The sequence below is a fragment of the Borostomias antarcticus genome, assembly GCF_949987555.1.
Source record: "Borostomias antarcticus genome assembly, chromosome: 3".
In the NCBI taxonomy this organism is placed as follows: domain Eukaryota; kingdom Metazoa; phylum Chordata; class Actinopteri; order Stomiiformes; family Stomiidae; genus Borostomias; species Borostomias antarcticus.
Window position 1 is genome coordinate 3,929,694 of NC_140236.1, and position 20,848 is coordinate 3,950,541.

At 44.5% G+C, this 20,848-nt stretch overlaps 3 protein-coding genes across 3 annotated transcripts; all 3 read right to left on the reverse strand.

Annotated features, from left to right (window-relative positions):
- Nucleotides 1-319: 319 nt before the first annotated feature.
- Nucleotides 320-6,426, reverse strand: ddost (dolichyl-diphosphooligosaccharide--protein glycosyltransferase subunit (non-catalytic); the record flags this gene model as incomplete). Its single annotated transcript, XM_084436483.1, has 11 exons — nucleotides 320-984; nucleotides 2,378-2,484; nucleotides 2,638-2,758; nucleotides 2,953-3,100; nucleotides 3,701-3,849; nucleotides 4,412-4,505; nucleotides 4,653-4,747; nucleotides 4,871-4,974; nucleotides 5,056-5,142; nucleotides 5,359-5,469; nucleotides 6,192-6,426. The coding sequence occupies 11 exons, from the start codon at nucleotides 6,424-6,426 to the stop codon at nucleotides 835-837; spliced, it is 1,401 nt and encodes a 466-aa protein (XP_084292609.1). The 3' UTR covers nucleotides 320-834.
- Nucleotides 6,427-7,778: 1,352 nt separating this feature from the next.
- On the reverse strand, nucleotides 7,779-15,567 carry zbtb17 (zinc finger and BTB domain containing 17; the record flags this gene model as incomplete). Its single annotated transcript, XM_084461929.1, has 15 exons — nucleotides 7,779-8,188; nucleotides 8,314-8,403; nucleotides 8,674-8,937; nucleotides 9,054-9,184; nucleotides 9,386-9,506; nucleotides 9,750-9,866; nucleotides 10,617-10,704; nucleotides 11,211-11,511; nucleotides 12,124-12,266; nucleotides 12,394-12,692; nucleotides 13,072-13,161; nucleotides 13,354-13,683; nucleotides 14,177-14,353; nucleotides 14,478-14,724; nucleotides 15,520-15,567. The coding sequence occupies 15 exons, from the start codon at nucleotides 15,565-15,567 to the stop codon at nucleotides 7,779-7,781; spliced, it is 2,856 nt and encodes a 951-aa protein (XP_084318055.1).
- An 884-nt stretch (nucleotides 15,568-16,451) lies between these two features.
- hspb7 (heat shock protein family, member 7 (cardiovascular)) lies at nucleotides 16,452-18,686 on the reverse strand (the record flags this gene model as incomplete). The annotated part of the gene is made up of 3 exons (XM_084461733.1): nucleotides 16,452-16,631; nucleotides 16,765-16,898; nucleotides 18,506-18,686. 3 exons carry the CDS (start codon nucleotides 18,684-18,686, stop codon nucleotides 16,452-16,454), a joined length of 495 nt encoding a protein of 164 aa, XP_084317859.1.
- Nucleotides 18,687-20,848: the final 2,162 nt, after the last annotated feature.

A 20,848-nucleotide genomic window follows, 5' to 3' on the forward strand; every position in this document is an offset into this window, starting at 1 on the left:
AAACAGACCTACCCATAAATCTACGATGCAATGTCGCAATATACTATTCTGGAATAGGCTACTTCGTTTGGTATGTCCATGTTTTATTCTAATTCGTCCCGACTGGCGATCATTCGGTATTTGTGTGACGGGATACCAGCGGACTCTAGACCGGAAACCAAGCGAATAGAAACCAGGCTCTTCCCCGACGTCACACACTGGCTTGACTGACAAGCCGATGCTGAAGGTAGAAAAAAAAAAAGGGTGTTGGGTGTTGCTGAAGGTAGACTTGATAATCATCACACAATGTATTTAAGATGGGAACGTATTACTAGTGGTGGAATGTCAATATTTTATTGTGGTTTTACGGATTTGTGCAAGTCCTCTGTTGCGAACTTCCGCAGTCTTACCAGCAGAAACAAATCTGATCAAACAAAATATTCAGTGCATGTATCACATCCAAGATCTTTTTGTCCTCCTTGGAAAACATTATCACACATCAACATGACACCCATGTTTAAAACCAAGTGCTCCAACTGATATTTAACGCATGCGTAAAACCACCATATCCTGAATGAATAGACTGTGTACAGATGCTTTCCATTGAGTGATTATTATACACAACATTTTTTTCTTTTAATACAAAAGAGCTCAGTCACAGCTTGCAAATGCTGAGCGAGTTACCCTTTTGGCCTGCAAACCCCTTGTCATCATGTCCCCCCAATAATAAAGTCAGATTTCAATAAAAAAGTCTCCTTCTGACAATTCCAGCAACCAAGACCTTTGATTTCAAACCTTTTTCCCCCCAACAAGCCAAATTATTTATCTTTCTCCTTTTTCAACTAACTCTCCTCCTTAGTCTGCTTTCTCCTTTTCTTTCATGTGAAGGAATACTATGCTGAAGACAAAGAGTCCGGCCATCATGGAGAAGACGCTGGCGTAGTAGGGGTAGGCCGAGGGGATGAAGCGCTCATACTGGGTGTGCTGCAGCGGCCGCACCGACACCTGGGGTAGAAAAACACACATTAGGAACTTGGCCTCTGACAGATCTTACCACAGTGCTGGTGGTTCTCAATGGCCCTCATTTACCAAGCGATCACACAACAGAAAACTGGGCCTCTGGTCATTTCCACACCAATTTCGGCATTTATCAATTTGGACGTGAGCAGAGACTGATTCTCAGCTCGTGTCAGCCACTTTGAGAATTGTCATGAGACTGATTCTGACTGCCATTTAAGCATAGCCACATACACTAGGCCTATTCATCACTTCAAAATAAGTAGCCTATGGCAAATTATTATATTTTATAAAGGCCTCTTCTATGTTTCATATATCCCTAACATACATGGGTATTTTCCAATTGTTTGAAATTAACAGAGTAAACAGGTTTTTGGTGGAAGAGTGGATTTCGCTTTCATTTTGAGCTTTCTTAGACTATGCAGCCTTACAAGTCTTAAAATGAAAGCGAAATGAATGTTACACCAATCAATGTACTGGTGACATAATTACTAGCAATCAAAATTTACAAAATGAAAAGCAATGGGTAGACTTCAGTTACTTATTAAAATAAGAGCTTTGACAGTCATCATATCTGTAGAAGACCTATGCGCACCCTACCCCCCTAGTGGACGCATGGAAGAGGTAGACTATTAACCTGACGTGCACCAGTTTCTATAGAACTACTGGTTGAAATAGGATATTTTACATTTTACCGGTGTTGGCTCTAATTTGAGATTTTGTTACTTTGTAATTTATTGTCACAATAATACATTTTTCTGTATGAAAGGTCAAAAATGTAATTATTATTATAATTCCTCAAATTGACAGCAATGTGCTATGGTGTTTGGATAGGCTACACAATTAAACAAGGAAGCTGCCCAGCTCGTCCACTGTCTGATTGTGTGAATTTACATGTGTGAACTACCCCTTAAAATAAATGTGTAAAATGCCAGATGGTTTTCTGTGATATTTCCGTGGAGAGTGACGAGTTGCTATTGGACGAGAGTCTGAGAAATGTATTGTCATGCTGTGAACTGCGGTGGCGAGGCCAGAATATGTAGGAGTGTGATATTTAAATGACTTGTTTGTCTTGATTGTTTTCATCTGCGACGTTTATCAACGCCTGATTATTCGCACGATGGGATTGGCGGCATATGAATGTTTCATAGATCACACATGGACGCTGTTGTACCATCTTTTTGCGCTCAGATCCTTTGATAAATGAGGGTCAGTGTGAGGGAGTTTTTCAAAACATAGCTGGAACATAAAATCCTGTGCCTCAATCACAGGACCAGTCAGGTCACGTGATCAGGAAATACTTATTTGCCCAAATGATGAAATAAATACTGTATGCAATGCATGGTATATGTGCCATACTACCATTATGTAAGTGACTTACCTGAGTGGAGGAGTACAGGTGTGTGAAACCTAGCCTGTTGTAGTCCACCTTGAACTGGAACACTCCGTACACATCAGGCAGCGTAAACTGCACCATGTATTTCCCTCCTTTGGAAATATTAGCATTTGAGTAACACTGAACACCATTATTGCTCCCAAAAGCACATTCTCTCTCATATCTGCAAATGCCCAAAAAAATAAATGGGTATATCTACATCTACATTTTGGTAATCCATTAAAAAAAAAAAAAAAAGTCCATACCATTTTTCTTGAGGTAGGTCCTGACGAAGGGGTCAATCCTCACAAACTCCAGCTGGATGTCGTCACCGTCGAAGGGAACCCAGCGGCCCTCAGAGAGCATCTCAATAACAACGCTGTACTCCTGTATGGGACAAGGGGAGTGGCTTGCATTCAAAATGAAGTCACACACTAAATATACACAAATAGAAAATGTCTGTCACTGCCTATTCAAAAAAAAAATTGACTTATTGACATATGTTCTATGGTTTAGCAATAGTTTGGCTTAATGGGAAACTAATACTGGTCAAGATGAATGATGGATGTAAAAAGACTCACAACAAGGTCGGTGATGGTGTACGCTGCAGGGGGAGAGATTTCACCCACAGGATGATGGGTAACCGCTCCCACCCGGAGAACTCCAGCCTCTTTGAACACCCAACTGGACAGGGCCTCGGCCAGCTCCCTGTTCCCAGTCTGAGCATGGCTGTAAGACACGCAATACGGAGTTCAAGAAGCCTGCCTAGAGGACTTGTTCAGTTCAAGTTCAAAATGTTGATTTGTCCCATTGCTGGGCAATTTGGGTAGCAGGCGAGTAAAAACATAAAAACAAGTGATACAACATGAGAAAATACAATACAAGTGCAATACAATTATCTCATCAGTGACCATCATCATCACACCGTCCATCACCGCCACCACCCCATCAACATCATCATCGTCGTCATCATCATCATCATCATCCTCACCACCATCTCTAACCATCTAATCCATGTCGCAGACCGATGCCAGCTGCCCTCGTAGCAGGAGCAGGTAAGACAATCATTCAGCCCGTGGCGTTTAGGGCACGGATGGAGACGGGGATGAAGGAGTTTTTTAGCCTGTTTTTGGTGGCTTTGGGGGCGCTCAGGCGAACTCCAGAAGGTAGAAGCTGATATTCAGCTCTAAGGGGATGGGCTCCATCAGACTGTATGCTCCTGGCTTTGTTAACCACCCGTTTGTTAAACTTGACTTGATGCATAACAATAGATCCTCTACCCTTAAAATACAAGGATGAAATCCCCTGGCTACAATAGAAACACCTCACCTCTGGGAGCCAGGCGTGGCTTTCTGCACAGCGGAGTTGAAGAAGGCATCGCTGAAGAAGTGTATCGAGCCGCTGAAGACGACCCGGGCATTGTTTCTGGCCTGGAGACCAGCGATCAGCAGGGTGTTTTTGCCAACAGCATGGGGGTACTAAAGACACAAGACAACAGTATAATCAGAGACAGAACAACACAAGACATATTCAGTTGAAAGATTTGGTTTGATTAATAGGTTGGGTGGTTCCAGGGTGAGGTCATATGAAGGTTTGAGGTGAACCAACTCATATGGTATTTTCAGTATCATGCATCTGAGCTGCCAGGGTTTAGTTTAGTTTTAATTCAGTCACACAATTAACAACAAAAGTTTACATTACAAACATTGTCATCAAGGAAGTGACTGAAAAGGCAGAGGCTGAAGCATAATGCTTATATTTAAATGGTAAATGGACTGCACTTATATAGCGCTTTTCCACCTTAGCGGCACTCAAAGCGCTTTACAATGTACCTCTCATTCACCCATTCACACACACTCACACACCAATGGCGGTAGCTGCCATGCAAGGTGCTAACCTGCTCATTGGGAGCAATTTGGGGTTAGGCGTCTTGCTCAAGGACACTTCGACATGTGGACAGTCGGAGCCTGTCCTAGGGTCATTTCGAAGCGAGGCCTATTTTGAGAAGTAAAAGGAACTACTGTGATTATATTGTTGTACCTGAGTGATGGATCGGTCAGGGAAGTAGGAGTAGGAAGTGGAGGAGCCAGTCAGAATGTCCAGCACCAGGGGGTTGTCTGGGTCTGCCACCATCCTAGAGAAAGGGGGGAGGGAATGAGAGCGTTGGTCTGGATCAGTATCTTTCAAATCCTCGCCCATTGCCCCCAACTCACTGCGGGAGCATCATTATGTCACGTCACACACAATAGCTAGTTATGATTCTAGATGATTCTAGACTTACCCAACACCCTTGAAGAGGATAGGTTTTCCAGTAGGATTTCCAACAATAGTGGGGGCTTTCAGTAGATTATCTGGGTCGGCAACAATCAGGGTGTGCTACATGACGGCACAGAGAAAAGCAAATTGTTTGCTCAAATATAAAGAACTTTCATACACAACAGAATTCTGAATTTCTTTAAACCCGACTAAAGTTCATCAGCTCTGCAGGTGAGTGTTTACCTCGCCGGGATCCGACAGGTCATAGTTGTGATGGTCAATGACCGCGGTCTTCTCCTCATCAAACTCAATCCCACACTCGCTGCCCAGCTCTCTCAGTGGGTCACCTGAAAGAAGAGTGTACGTCAACGGCTTTCATAAAGGACAAACAAAAGGTTAATATGGAAAATGGTCTAGTTTGCACTTACCAATTTCAGAGCTGGCAGCAACAAGGACATTGCCTCCACCGTCAATGAAGGAAGTGATGGTCTCAACATTGATATTGCCACCAAAGTCTGAGAGGAGAGAGAAAATTGCAATACTGAGGTCTGGCTTACAAACTCTCATCACCTGATGTTTGTGTAGAAGAGGTGGTTTGGGAACCACACTCTTGCAATGGGGTAGCACTGTCTTGAGATTTGAAAAACAAAATGCTCCAACCCCAAGGATGCCCTCTTGGTCTAATGGCATAAATAATTGGGTGTGTCAAGTCTATGAAGACTGAAACCTACCTTCAACGGATGGGGAAAAGATGACGAGATGGTCGTAGAGAAATTGGCCGTATTTGATCAGAGAAAGAGATGCATCATCGGCAGTCTTGAATGTTAGGTCAAAGCCTCGGTCTGAAAATAGAAACACATATCAATCAGGGTGATTAAAAGGAAGATTATTTAGTAGCTAGCATTCACTGAGCAAAACTTTAAAGTTTAGAACTAGTGCTGACATTACCTAGTGCTAGTTATGAAATGTGAATGTTTTAAGCGACTGATATGTTGCAGTGTCACGTTAAAGAGAGAAACAGTTTTTTTTTCTACCACCAAGTTAACCCAAATCTATGACTTCCCGGAGCAGGATAGTGAGGCTGATGATGGTCTCACTCTCTCCATCCCCTCTGTTCTGAGAGCTAGCTGGGAACCATCCCACTGAGCAAAGACACGTCTAAAAGACGTCTTTTAGATGTCTTTTCTGTCTTTTTCGGACGTCCAAAGACATCCAATTAGGAGCCAGAATTAAAGTTTTTTTAGACGTTCAGATATTGAACCCGTTCTGCATGTCCACAGACGTCTTAGAGGGGTCCAAGCCAGACGTTTGAATATCGAGGGGTCCAGCAGACGAACAAATGGGGTTCTGGACCGACGGACGTTATTAAGACATGATCTGAACGTTGTGTGTTTGCTGGGATTATCTAGCTAGCGCCGTTAGCATCTCGACCACGTCAATGACTTCAATGCACATGCTTGGGTAGAAAGATAAATACCATGCACATTTTGCATACAAGCAAGCTTTGGCTACTTCTCTACATCGCTACAAAGCAGTCAGGCCAAACTAGCTAGCAAGCACTCACCAGCCAGACTGCGGAAGAAGATTGAATGGGTGTCTCGGATGTTCAAGTTGTCCAGCAGAACAAGCGTCTTCCCGTCAGCCCATGCCGAATGCATCACCGATGCTAGTGTCAGGAAGAAGATAAAAGTGTTCCCCAGCAGTTTGGACTTAGTATGGGTCATGATCGCGGTCCGCTTTTTGGACGATTGTGTCGAAACGGACCGGTTGGTTTGCATGGCTGCTGTCAACGTCGCCATTTCCCCGCAGTAGAAGACGTCAGCTTTAGCTGTGGTGACCTTTGGCTTCAGGGATTCAGCCAATCACGTTCAAGAACGCGTCATTGAAGCAAACTGCAATGAAGTTAACAATGACAAAAATCTATAGACTGCTTGTTTTCATTGTATAACAAAATAAAAATAAAAATGTAAATGCCAAGAATTATTTAATAATTCTTTCTACTTTTGACTATATGCATTTTGGCCATAGACTGCATTCCATGGAGAAATTATTCTAGTTTGAACCCTATAAGACAACAAAAAACTATATCAGTGCACAAAGTCAATGTCAAAGGCAATCTTTATTGATCTGTGTTAGGTCATAGTGATCAGTTTTGTTAAATCTGCCATAAATTACATTTTCAATTGAGGATCTATTACATGTGTATGTAACAGGGGTGACCGACTGTAATGGACTGACAATTATAATCTATTATTTTGAGATAGTTGATGTTAGGGTCTTCATTCTTATAGCCTTAAAAATAAGTAAACCAGTGTTTGTGATATCCATACTTATCCTAATTTCCCCTTAATCTCAACAAAATGAAGAAAACCCAATATCTTAACACAGGAGAACAAACATCAACATGCACAAAATTAACTTTTTTTGTTGTTGCCATGGATGCACTTATACGCTCCCCTTCACTGATAGCAAAGATATCCCAAACCTATCAGGAAGTGAATGGGGCACACCCGTTCTCACCCTCGCCCTGCACACACTGTTATAGCATCTGTACACTGTGCTTTTCATGAAAATATTTCAACTAAGTATACCAAAATACTTTTGAGTAGAAGAAACATGTACACTGTATCTCGGTGAAATGGGTAAAATACATTGGTAAATCTATTGAGCTAAACCCCTATCTGTGTTTTTACCCTGCAATGTCAAATTAAAGGAAAGTAAGACAACAGGTGTGATAACTACAGCCTGCCTAAAAAATATAAAGCATGAAGATTGTCTCCATGATGAATAGCTCAATTCAATATACAAATCAAACATACTGTAGGCTATTGTGCAAAATCGACCATTGCAAGTTTAGAGATTTCATCAAGAGAGACTTCTCTAGATTCTAGACTTAAGGGGTAGAACTGTCAGGACTATATTTTTTCTACAAATGGCATTTGTAGGCTACTGATAACATAAACTTAGTTGATGTCAATCTCAGTCATTTACCCACATCTAGAGATAATTACTGAATAACTCAAAGTGCTGTTGTGTACCAAATAGCATGGGTATGGTCTTAGAAGCTTAGCCCTAGTACTTCATTTAGTAGCTATTCTAGACTACTCCTCTTAATCTCCACCTGTCAACACAGTTTCTCTTATTTGCTTCCCTAAGCCTGACTCTCACACTCCATCTCTTCTTCCTCTCCATTGTCAATTGCCTCAACCTTCACCTCTGTCTGGGTGTCAGCTTGGGCCACCTCCTCTCCATCTGCACCTCCCTCTCTCCCCTCCTCCTGCGTCTCTACCATCCCCCCGTCTTCTTCTCCCTCTCCCTCTGCCTCCTGGGTGCGGAAGATGAGCTCCGCTCCCTGGATGACCTGCTCTGAAGCCGGTTGCCAGGTTGTGGCTGTATCCCCCTCTGCAGTGGTGGTAGTGGTGTACTGGTAGAAGTCAGAGTCAGCCTGGAACATGACCAGGGCCTGCGCTGTGTGGATGCGTACGTGTTGAGCCAGCGAGCTAGCATCCAGGAACTTGTCACCACACGAGTCGCAGGCGTACAGGATCTGGGTGTTGGGGTCTGGGAGGGAACGTAGTGACGTGAATGAGACTGAATAACAACTGTACAACTGTTATAATGCGACCAGTTAAGCTTTGAAAAGGAAGGTAGGACAGAGAGTAGCGCACCACTCTTCATGTTCTCACCTGCTTCCTGCACCTTCTCAACAGCCTTGGTGATCTCTGCTTTCAGAGCCTCCGTCTCATCCCCAGACACGTCGGCAGCCATAGGCACCACTGAAAACACAGAGATTTAAAGCCACGTTAACATACATAGAAGGGGGATAAGTAGATATACAGATCAGTTTCTATTCAGTTATTTACACATAGCCTAGCCCTGTTAATCTCAACGAGTTTAATCCGGTTAAATAAAGGTTAAAAAAAATAAAAAAAATAAAAATAAAAGTTGCTCCTGTCATTGACTTCCCTCAGTCCTATTTCGGCACCTCCCTTTTAACTTCGGCACTCCCTCCCGTCTTTGGTACACTACCCAGCATGCTCTCTGACCTGTCAGCTGGGCCACGGCACTGGCCGCCAGAGCCTCCGTCGCCAAGGTGACAATGTCCTCGGTTGTGACGGTGACGATGTTGATCTCGCTGTCGGAGGTGGAGGCGCCCGGGAAACCGTCCCCCGCGTCGTCGCTGTCGCCCCCCGCGGTCCCCAGGCGCCTCATCCCAGCCTTGCCCTGGTGGACGGTCTTGACGTGGGAGCGCAGGTTGTCAACGCGGTTGAACCCGCGGCCACACTTGTCACACAGGAAGGGTTTCTCTCCTTGGGGACAGCAGGAAGAAGAAGAGAATGCAAACGCAGAGAATCAATTTATATATATTTTTTTAGAAGATGGAGGCGGTTGAGGTTGTACAGGTCGTGTCTTCCGGCAGCAGTACCCGTGTGAATGATGATATGCTTGGAGAGATCCCCGACGTTGACGAAGGCCTTGTTGCACATGTGACACTTATGTGGCCGGATGTTATCGTGGTGACGAATGTGATTGGCCAGTTGACTGGACTGGACAAACCTGTAGGTTTAGAGAATATCAAAACAAAAGAAGCTTCTTATATCACAAACATTCTCCAATATATTACTTTGATATAGCATCCTGTATGTTAATAATTGACATTCTTAGTATTTCTACTAGCTGTATTAGATTGAGGTTCCTTCTCCAGTTACATGCATTTGTTTGGGGTCAGAGGGTATTTGGGGTCAGAGGGTAACTGACCTTTTGCCACAGCGATCACAGACATAGGGCTTCTCTCCAGTGTGTTGGCGGACGTGGGCGATGAGGGAACTGGCCTGGGTGAACCCTTTCCCACAGATAAGGCACAGGCAGGGCTTCTCTCCTGTAACACACACACACACACGCACACGCACACACACGCACACGCAGGTGCACACACACACACACACACACACACACACACACACACACACACACACACACACACACACACACTCATATTGCAGCTTGGAAACAACGACAAGCAAACATATCCTGTTCTTTGCTAAGCAGTATACTGTACGGAGTTAAAAGCCACTACAAAAATATGTGGTTATACTGGTTACTGGTACAGTCAGGACTATACCTGTGTGTATGCGTTCATGCCGCTGCAGGGCCCCTGGGTCGGCAAAAGCCCTCTGACAGTGCATGCATATGTAGGGCTTCTCTCCACTGTGCACTCGTAGGTGTCTCTTCAGGTTGCCTGTAAAACAGAAACTTAAACGTCAGTTGACAGTTAGAAGTCCAAGCAACAAACAAAAGTCAAAGTGTTTAGTTAAACCTGATGTGGATCCAGTCTTTCCATACTGACAGAAAATACACACACATCCAAGAGAGAAAAAGTGACGGGTGCTCGACCAAAAAGTATAAACTGAAGAAAGAGGAGAGGTCTGCACACTGTTTCCAAAGCTCCCGAGTGATTTATTTAAAGCACGACGTTTCGGTCAGCGTGGCCTTCTTCAGGTGCAACACCAAACATGTGAAAGGGGTGGGCTATATATACAGGTGGAATGGGTTGAACCCAAGTGGGGTCAAAGTTTAAAGTTCACAGCATGTAGTATTCAACAATTCGTTATACTCTGTTACAGTTAAGGCCAATTTATACTTTGTCGTACAACACTTTTGAAAGTTGCGACTGACAGAAATGACGTCACTGTCGACACTTTTTGGTGTTGGACACAGGTGTCTTGCACCCACCAAACTTTCTAACGTCGCAGACGCCGTCACTTTCGTCGCACAGCTGTGATTGGATAGTTAGATAGAAGGCACGGCCGTTGCTATGGATCAATCAGCCACGCGTCTGCAAGTTACCATGGAGGTGATCAAACACTTCGCTGAAGTATAAATGCTAAATGTCGGTTGACATTTTTTTCTGTCGACAGACATTTGTCGTACGACACGTCACCGAGTATAAATGAAGCTTTATACATACATATAAATAGTCTTTCCATACCTGATGTGGTGAACTGTTTTCCACACTCTTTACATTTCAGTGGTCCGTCTGCGATATGGATTTTCAAGTGAGCCTTTAGGTTCCCTATCTGAAACAGGCAGGTGAGGTCAGAGGTCACATATTTACTCATCAATCAGTAAAACACAGAATGTAGAATTCAACAATAACCTTGCTGTCCACATAAATCCAAAATTGAGATCAATTCAAAGCAAAAACAGATGACACCACACAGGCTCATCGATCGTCTCGTTAAGAGAGGTCAGGGTGGAATTTTTTACAGTTATTCAATATTGGTTAATGGTTGAGCTTGCTTGATTGATTAAAGGAGTAGTAAAGGGAAAATGTCTTTGTTTCTTGTCTTTGAAATTGAGTGTTTACGATGTTTTTTGAATGATTTTTCACGGTGCCTATCCACATCCATTGTATGACCAAAACGGTGGTAGAGCAATTATCAGACTTTCTCAAAAGTGCTAGTTTTGTCAACGTTTGGATCTGAACCATTGTATATGATCATAAGTAACCTTAAAACAGGGCTAAACATGCATTTTCCCTTTACTACTCCTTTAATTGATTGTGTGGCCAGTTGCTCCTAACCTGGTTGAAGCGCTTGTCACAATGAGGGCACTTGTGTCCCTTGTCGGCGTCGTGCGTCTCCAGATGGCGCATCTTGGCGGTGGGGTCGGAGAAGGCCCTGTCGCAGTAGTCACAGTGGTACGGCTTCTCGCCACTGTGCACCAGCTGGTGGCGTTTGAGGTTGCCAGACGTGGTGAAGAGCTTGCCGCAGTCCTCGCAGCTGTAGCGCGCCTCGCCCGTGTGCCGCTTCCTGTGGAGGTTCAGCAGGCTGATCTGGCGGTAGCTCTTCCCACAGGTGGAGCAGCAGAACGGTTTCAGGGGGCTATGAGCAGGAGAGAAGGGGCGGACATGAACTTGAGTTTGAGTTGAATAATTCTGCCTCACAATCTTTACAAATTGAATTGTGCAGAATATACAAAATACAGAGATGCATAAAACACAAAACGCAAACACATATAAAAACATTTTATTAGTATATTTAATAAAAATTTAATAGAGTTATAAAGCCTGATGCCGCAAGAACGAGGGAAAGAAGGAGTTGTCTGGTACTGGGCATTGTGAATGAAATTCAAGTCTCACCAAAGTGTTTTGTTTTCCTACTTGACTGTTGTTCTAACTTTGTAGTTCGTTCTCATAGATCAGTCTGTTAAAATTACAAATTCTTCCTGTGTGACATCACTTCCCTGTCCTATTCATCCTGAAACTATGTCACTTCCTTTTTCACGTTATAACCTATCGACCTCGTCCCCATCTGACTCACTCTTGCCCGGATTCACTTCCTGTGCTCGAGTCCGAATTTGCAAAATCGTAACAGAATAAAACTATTGTCTTTTGTTTGAAACCATCTTGAATCGACCACTCGCGTGCTCTTATTTTTAAACCAAGTATAAATATACTTTCATAGCTTCTGACAGGCGGAGAGGCTCATACTGACCTGTGGGTTTTCTCGTGTGCCTTGCAGGCAGCTGGGTCAGAGAAAGCCTTGTGGCAGTCCCGGCAGCTGAAGGGCTTCTCTCCTGTGTGAATGCGGATGTGTCTCTTGAAGTTCCCGGTGTGCGTGAACTTCTTGCCACAGTCCTGAAGTAAAGCGACGACTAGTTAGACACGTTAACGCCCGATGTGTGAGTGCAGTGCATTTAAAAGACAATTTGTCCACTATGTGGTGGGGGGACTGCTGTAGGTCTAGTTGCGCAATCCTCCTCACCTCACACTTGTGGGTCACAGAGCCGTAAGATCGCGACTCGGTCCGGTCGATGATGGCCCCGGAGCGCGTCTGCCTCCCCTCTCTTCCGCTCTCTGTGTCCTGACCATCCTCTTCCTCCATCTGGCTGTCGTCGTCCTCATCATCCTCCTCCTCCTCATCCTCCTCCTCCTCCTCCTCCTGCTCCTCCTCTCCATCTTCTCCTCCCCCAGCTTCCCCCTCTTCCGCCTCCAACTGAGCGCCATCCTTCTCTTTCTTTTCCTCGTTTTCAGACTTCGGCGCGCGACCCTCGTCTGAGTCGTCTGTGAAGGAAACGCAACAAAGACATTGAATGGTAAATGGTAAATGGACTGCACTTATATAGCACTTTTCCACCTTAGCGGCACTCAAAGCGCTTTACAATGGCCTCTTATTCACCCATTCACACACATTCACACACCAATGGTGGTAGCTGCCATGCAAGATGCTAACCTGCTCATTGGGAGCAATTTGGGGTTAGGTGACTTGCTCAAGGACACTTCGACATGTAGACAGTTGGAGCTGGGATTCGAACCACTGACCCTTCGATCACTGAACGACCCACTCTACCAACTGAGCTACAGCCGCCCCCGATTGAAGCCTAGACGAATGGGTGGATGAGCTCTAGGACCCAGAAAGGTTTGTGATGGAGCGGGGTGTTACCTGGGGGGTAGTTCCGCCGGGGCGCCCTCCTGATTCTCCTCCTCCTGGTGCTCATGTAAGACCTGCCGGCTCCAGATTTGAACAGAGACTCTGGAAAAAACAGAACACCTTTTCATAAACCCAGTATTATACAGGCCCTGAGTTTTCCATGTCCGCCAGGTAACAACTATATGGTTATAGAGTTTTTATTGGTTAGGTCACATTAAAAATGAGGGGGGAAAAAAACTCATCCGAGCACAGTCATGACTGAAATATAGTGTATAGACTGAAAAAAGTACTGACTAGGTGTGTAGTCGGCATCCGAGGGGTCGTCCTGAAAGGTCACGTCTTTCGCGGCGCTCTCCTCCTCCCCCTCCTCTTTCTCAGAAGGCGGTTTCTTCTGCGTGGCGTGGGTGGCGTTCTTGGGGGGTCTTCCTCTACCTGAGGTTGTAGGGGTTGGTTGGTCTGGGGTCTTACTTGCCGCTTCTTGAACATCTGGCGTGACCTCGCTAGACTCCTTCTCGATGACCTTTGACCCCTCGTGCTCCGCAGAGGTGCCTGGCGTCTCGTCATCACGGGATCCTATCTCTTGTTGTTTTTTGTCTGCTTTCTCCTCTGCTGCCTCTGGTCTGTCTGTGTTTTGAAAGAGTTTTGTTCATCATAATCATCAGCAGCATCATCATACCATTCATATTTAACTGTTCTACTGTATTTAGAATCATTTAAGCATTGAATGAAAGAAAGAAGAAGGAGCGCTGCTTGGGTCCTTTAAGTAAAATTGGTAAAAACAGGTGCTCTTTGGTTAGGGTGCATTCATAGAAGCTAGCAGGTTCAAGTGAGTCCTTGCACATACCCAAAAATGGGGAGTGTGAGAAAGCTGTTTTTTACCCTGATGAAGGCTCTAAGCTGAAACACGTAGGTCCAGTTTTCTATCTGTGTAGCCATGCCATAATAAAGGCTTTTTCACTTTCAATATACAACAGAGTTGCCTTGGATTTTTCAAGTTTCTTATCCTGCACTCCACTCTCACACCCCCTATTTTTGGGTATGTGCAAGAACTCACTTGAACCTGTTAGCTTCATTTAAGCGTTGATTTGAGGTGAATCGGTGATAGTGGCCAACTTACTGGCAGGGAAGTCTAGTGTTGTGGTTGATGTGGAGACTGTGACCGACTGGTAGGCAGAGCAAGCATGGACGATCTCCTGCATCTGGAGGAAACTGGCCACTGCGAACACATCTTCCACATTCTGGGTGCTTAAACTCAACTTGGCCGTGTACATGAACTCCAGGACTTGGCCCAGACCTGAAACAGAAACACATTCAGCCATAACGCGTGCCGTTGACAAAGATGCACTATGCAGCCAGGATTCTAAACATTCTTGTAACACTAAGAGTTTCAAAACCAACATCATGGACAAAGTCCGTACCTGCAGCATTGCTGATGTCCAAATGCACCACATCTTTTTGGTCCAGGAATAGGGTGCGGAAGTAGGCGCTGCAGGCAGCAAGCACAGCCTTGTGGGCCTTGAAGTCCACTCCATCTACCACAAAGGTACAGTCACACAGCAGGCCCAACTGACGCTGGTGGTTCAGTTGTTCAAGGACCTTGGCACTGTGCCAGGGGAAGTCCATCTTGGAGGCAAACTGTAAACTGCTGACAAGATAAACAAACAGCTGACATGAAGAAAACAAAAAAAAAACTCAAAAAAGGGAAGATGGAAAAACAGATTATGGGCTTGATATGTAAATCAACTAGGTCTGTAGGCACTCAATTTGATTCCGAAGCATTATGCCTGCATTAGCCTACATATCCTTGACAACTGGCTTTTGGTTAACACAAATAATGGATCAGAGCAATAAAAAAAACAGAACTTAAAGTGAAGACTGAAATAATGATATAAATGATGATATGTATGATATGTGCATGGGCAGATTCTCATTAACCAGAGAAATACTGACATTGGCTGTTTAGAAATAGTCTTATTTTGTGGGGTGAACAGTTCGTGTAGCCTACAGCTTTATTTTCATAAACAACGACACTGAGAAACTTTCGTTTGACTATGCAGCAGATTGATTATCAGTCCTCCATCCTTGTACCTTCGCTATCCGGGATTAATTCAGCGTGCCTAGACATGCATGTTTTGGAGAAACAAGATGGCGTTTTGCTACAGAAGGCCTTTCTCTTTCCTCGTCCCGTTTGAGCCTAGTTCCCTGCATTAACTGTGTGCGCCATAAGCGGCTAGAAGAACGTTAGAATTACCTTTTCAGAATAGTTTCTTGTTCCGCTTCAGTCGCTTGTAATGGCGCCAAAAATGTATTTTCCCGAAGTCGCCTGAATACATTCAATCGAGTTTTTCGGTGATCGATCAAGTCCCGTAGACTAGATTCTCCGCCATCTTCCACTCTCTGATCGATTGATAGTGGCCGGGTGGATCGTATACTACACAGGGCACATGCGCAGTTAGTTACCTGCTCTGGGTTTGTTATAAATGACCACGCGATGGCGCCAAACACCATTTTTCCAAATCGTATCTGATTGTACTGGATCAGTGATCATCTGTGATAAAAACCAGTGCATTCCAGTAGCTTAATAGACCAGCAGCTGAGCTATATGAATGCAGTTAGTTTGTTGACTTAACAATCTATGGTAGATATTCCTAATAAGGTTTGGTGAAGTTTCAGAATGGAGGGGATTGTTCTGCTGACCAACCACAATAAGTTAATTAAAATAAGGGCAAAATTGCTCTAACATTTTGAGGAAATAAAAAATTACCACATTGTCCCACCTACTCACCCATGGAATCGTATTCCAATTGTATTATATGCCATGAATAAAACATCAGAAATTGATGGACACTACAGTGTTTATTGTCAAAATGGGAAACATTTATTCACACATTATTAAAATGTAGCCTACATTAATGAACCATAACCCTAATTGGGTTAGCCTCAATTAGCCTACTCATCACAGGGAGATGGAGTCAACCACTGTAAGTAACCTATTGTGTTCATATCAAACTGCTAATTCCAATGAGAAGTATGTGCATGTGTGGAGCTATTGAGGAAAAAATGTAATGACTGGAAATACCTATAGTGAATATTTCTGTGAGTCAACTAATCAGAGTCAGCTGGGTTATAAGGAAAGAGGAGGTCGGCTATATTGGATAGTTTGTTGGGCTGGTGGAAAGACTTCAATGATTACAACATTGGTTGACATTATTAATCAAGACAGGAAATTATGGAAGTAGTATACAAAATATGGCGGGCGAGGAAGAGGGCAGATAGCAAGCGGATGTGTAATAATTCTGGGCCATATATGGGCCAAAACTAAGCCACAAGGGCCAGATCTGGCCTGTATATGGCCCAGATCCGCTTGCTATCTGGGGAGCAAGAGGGTCAGGCTAGATCTTGATCTCGGTGCGGAAGGTCTGAGCGAGCTCGTGTTTGGAGGAGTTTCTTCGAGCCCTGACTGTCAGTGTTCCCTCGGCGCCTAGTGATGATGTCACAGAGGTGGGGTCCACGTCCTCTGGCAGTTGACACTTGTGGGTGAAGGTGTTCATCACCGTACCGTCCACCGCCAACTGTAAAGGAGAGGATCGAAACAAGGAAATCAAGATATTGGTCTCGGAGGAAAGGTGAACGAATCACAGAAAACGCAGTTTAAAGTCAAGGGATTAATGAAAGGATAAATCTTTGTGAATTCAGCTAGTCCACCTTCTCTGCGCGGACTTCAATCTGGTTGTTGGAGGTGGTGACGATAACATCTTCTGGGGAGAAGTCTCGGACATCCACTGTGAACTGGTATGTGTCCCCAAGGGTCTTGATCTTTCCAGCTGTCCCTGTCCGACCTGCAAAGACAACCAGGATTAGGTCCCAACAAGTTCATTCATCATCGCATCGTCTCTTCTATCTACGGACACATCAGAATATTCAACACTTTCTTGTCCTTGAGTTCTGTTTTCTTCACACACACACACTTCACACTTCACACACTTCACACTTCACACACACAACAGACAGGCCTATACATTCACATAGGCTACAGTCCAATGTGTCTATGACCACTATTGACTCATGCTATGTGCGAGCACATAAATTACTTATAGTAACACAGATGTCACCAAAATGAATATGGGATCAGCATGGGCTCTTAATCAGCATGCGTGTGTGACAGATTGCGTGTGTATGTGTGTGTGTGTACGTGTGTGTGTGTGTGTGTGTGTGTGTGTGCGTGTCTGTGTGTGTGTATGTGTCCTGGTCGCTAGGCAACCGCCTGACCTGTTGCCTCGGAGGTGCCATCCCAGTCATTCTCCGTGTGTGAGCTCACGACGCCGGTATTGGATCCAGCATTCCCTAACGTTTGTGTGTGTGTGTATACAGTACCCCCCCCCCCCCCTCTCCCTCCTCTCCCCCACAGCCAGCCCCCCCCCCCCCCCCCCACCACCACCACAGACGGACAAGCATAACAGTCACAGCACCGAAATACCCTGCTCTGTCTCGCTACACCCCCCCCCCCCCCACCTCACCCCAACACAGGCACACGCTGTCCTATCTAGAAGTCATAGGGTCAAACACATAGGCGTTCATGCACTCAGGGGCTTATAGAAAGTTCTAGAGGCAAACGCATACAGTGCACGGTATACACAGCATATAGATGTGTAGGCTACCTACAGTACATCCCCATAATGCTTCACAGAGCCTACTGTTTCCACACATTGAACTTCCTGTAACAATTCCTTTTATAACGTTCATGACTTCACTTCGTCCATATACATTCAATATGTAGTTTGTCCTTTGCTTCAGAAGTGGTATGTCCACCAACAATACATATTAAATTCTAGCCGCGATAGATGTAGCTAGTCAATAACCCTCTGGGTATCGAAAAAGGATCTATTTATACAGTCTGGATGTATGTATATATGTGTATTCCCTGACATCTATTTATACAGATATTATAAATGCTACATATGGATGTATTTAGTCCTTGTTCTTCATTTTTATGCTTATTGCTACTAGGCATATTCTGTATCTGTATTTCCAACCTTGCTGTAATTTTTCTACTGCTGAAACGCCAAATTTCCCCCTACCATTAAAGTAAAGTATCTATCCCACCCACCCAAGCACCCACATACCTATCTATCTATCTATCTATCTATCTATCTATCTATCTATCTATCTGTCTGTCTGTCTGTCTGTCTGTCTGTCTGTCTGTCTGTCTGTCTGTCTGTCTGTCTGTCTGTCTGTCTGTCTGTCTGTCTATCTATCATCTATCTATCTATCTATCTGTCTGTCTGTCTGTCTGTCTGTCTGTCTGTCTGTCTGTCTGTCTGTCTGTCTGTCTGTCTGTCTATCTATCTATCTATCTATCTATCTGTCTGTCTGTCTGTCTGTCTGTCTGTCTGTCTGTCTATCTATCTATCTATCTGGAAACCAGTGTCAGAGGAACTCAACTCACTGGTAAATCCCAAGGCATCACTTCCAGGCAGCATGAAAGATCCAAAGTCTTCTGCGAAGAGTCCCCTGCTCTTCTCCATGTAGGGGTTAGTGGAGGAGGACGAGGAGGAGGAAGAGGAGGAGGAAGAGGTCTGGTGGAAACTGCGCTCCGATCGGTAGGCAGAGGAGTTGGTCCCACTCATGGATGGCTGAGAGTACTGGGGAGGTGGGGAAAGTGTCCGCCGGTAAAAGGGGGAGAGAGAAGGAGTGAAAGAGAGAGAGAAGGAGGGTCTTTCTCTAGCTCCTGTTGCCCAGGCCCACAGCAGGGGAGACGGAGATGATGATGAACAGATCCAGATGAAAGAATGAATTTCTCTTCTTCTTCTCTTCCTCCTTTTCTTTCTCGACTCTGTAAACTTTAATCTGTGCCTCTTATTCCCGTCGGGTGTTTCGTATAAAATAGTTTCTTTTCTTTTCCACTGTCTCACTTTTCTCTCCCACTTCGACTGTCTTTATTCGGTGTGAAGATGTGAGTATCTGATGATTCAATGTGTGTGTCCACGAGCATAGCCAGTTACAAAGTGCTCTTATATATTGTGTGTGTGTGTGTGTGTGCCTGAGTGTGTCTCTATGCATGTGTGTATGAGTTGGAAGAGGGAGGGGGTGCTCAACACTCTTCGGAACTATATTAGGGGGCTATATTTACTATGGGCGGGGGGGGGCAGCTGTGGTTGGAAACGTTTGGGGTGATGAGAACTTGAGGTTAAGAGAGGGAGAGAGAGAGGAAGGGAGAGAGGGAGAGAGAGAGGGAGAGAGAGAGGGAGAGAGAGAGGAAGGGAGGGAGGGGGATGAGTCAACGGTTGGCATACCAGACACTCAGTCCCTGTACTGTACACCTCTCCCTCTCTTTCCTCTCCCTCTCTTTCCTCTCCCTCTCTTTCCTCTCCCTCTCTTTCCTCCCCCTGTTTTTTCTTTGTCTCTGTTGCTACCCTCTTTGTTAAGAAATGTGACCCTCATGTCCTGTAGATCTGTGGTCAAACATTATTTCGGACATACGTACCTGTCCAATGGTAAGACAGTATAATAGAATGAATAGGTGAGTGCAATCCAAATGTTTAGGCAAATGTATGTAGTCTAGAGTGTAAGATAAGATATACTTTAATAATCCCAATGGGAGAAGGGTTTTGGTTTCTTTATCTATTTCACAAAGATACACTATCTCTAGAAACACATTTGGGATCTCAAAGTTGTGAGTGCAGGACTGACATTTAACCAGGGGATTATATAGAATTGGTAGAGAGGATCCAGGGGCTATTTATACCTGTATAAAGAGCATCAATGGAGAATGTTTTGCTATAAGCACAGGTATTTCTCGGCTCCAGCTCCGATCGGCAGCGATGTAAGGACAAACCCCCGGGTAGACTCACGGAGGCAAATTGCATAGCAGATAGTCACATTCCCTTGTTGTACAAATGAGCAACTTTTTCCTCCTGCTACTTGTAGATTGTAAGCTTGCTAGATTGTTTTGCTCGCTAGCTGAGTATTTATTACCTCCTCCCCAGCGCAGGGTGAGAGGTAATGTTTACGGTGGCGCGCGTGCATGCGTTTATCAAGTCAAATCAAATCAAACTTTATTTGTATAGCGAATTTCATACACAGAGGCAACACAGTGAACTTTACAGAGAACAATGGGGGGATGGAAATAGATCCTACTCCCACATTTTCCAGAGGGAAGCCAAAAAACAGTTCGAAAAGGTGAGCTGTAAAAATTCTTCCCTGACATCTTTCAACAAGACGACCGAGCAGGCTCATGTAAAATGTTTAAGTTTATTGGTTAGGAACATTTAAAGAGCACTAAACATGGGCTAAATACTTCATAAGAGAGACATGATTATCAGTAGAGAAGATGAATAGTAACAGAGATGTTACCTACCATGGTAGGCCATTATGTGTTAGCTATCCCTGTAATAAGGCACACTAATCACTTAGCAGACAGGCTCCTAAAGAATATACTGCAGAGTAAACTAGGTATAGCCGCTAAGCAGAAGTAAGGAAACAAAAAGCAGAGAGCCAAGAAAAACCAGGCCAGGTCAAGCCTGGCTTATGTGCGTGGCTGGCTTGTTTCTGTTCAGGACTGGTAGGACGAAAGCTAGTCATGCCACTGAAATAGCTGTGAATTGAAATTACATGAAATAATGTCTGATAAGATAGATTAAGATAGGTCTTGTCGCCTGGACATATCAGTTCCAATGCTCCCAATGCTAATCCAGCACAATAAGAGTGGGATAGCCAGTGAGCTCATGAGCTCACAACAACTAGCAGCAGCTTCCATAACATTAATGGTAGCGGTCAGTGGCTAAAGCAG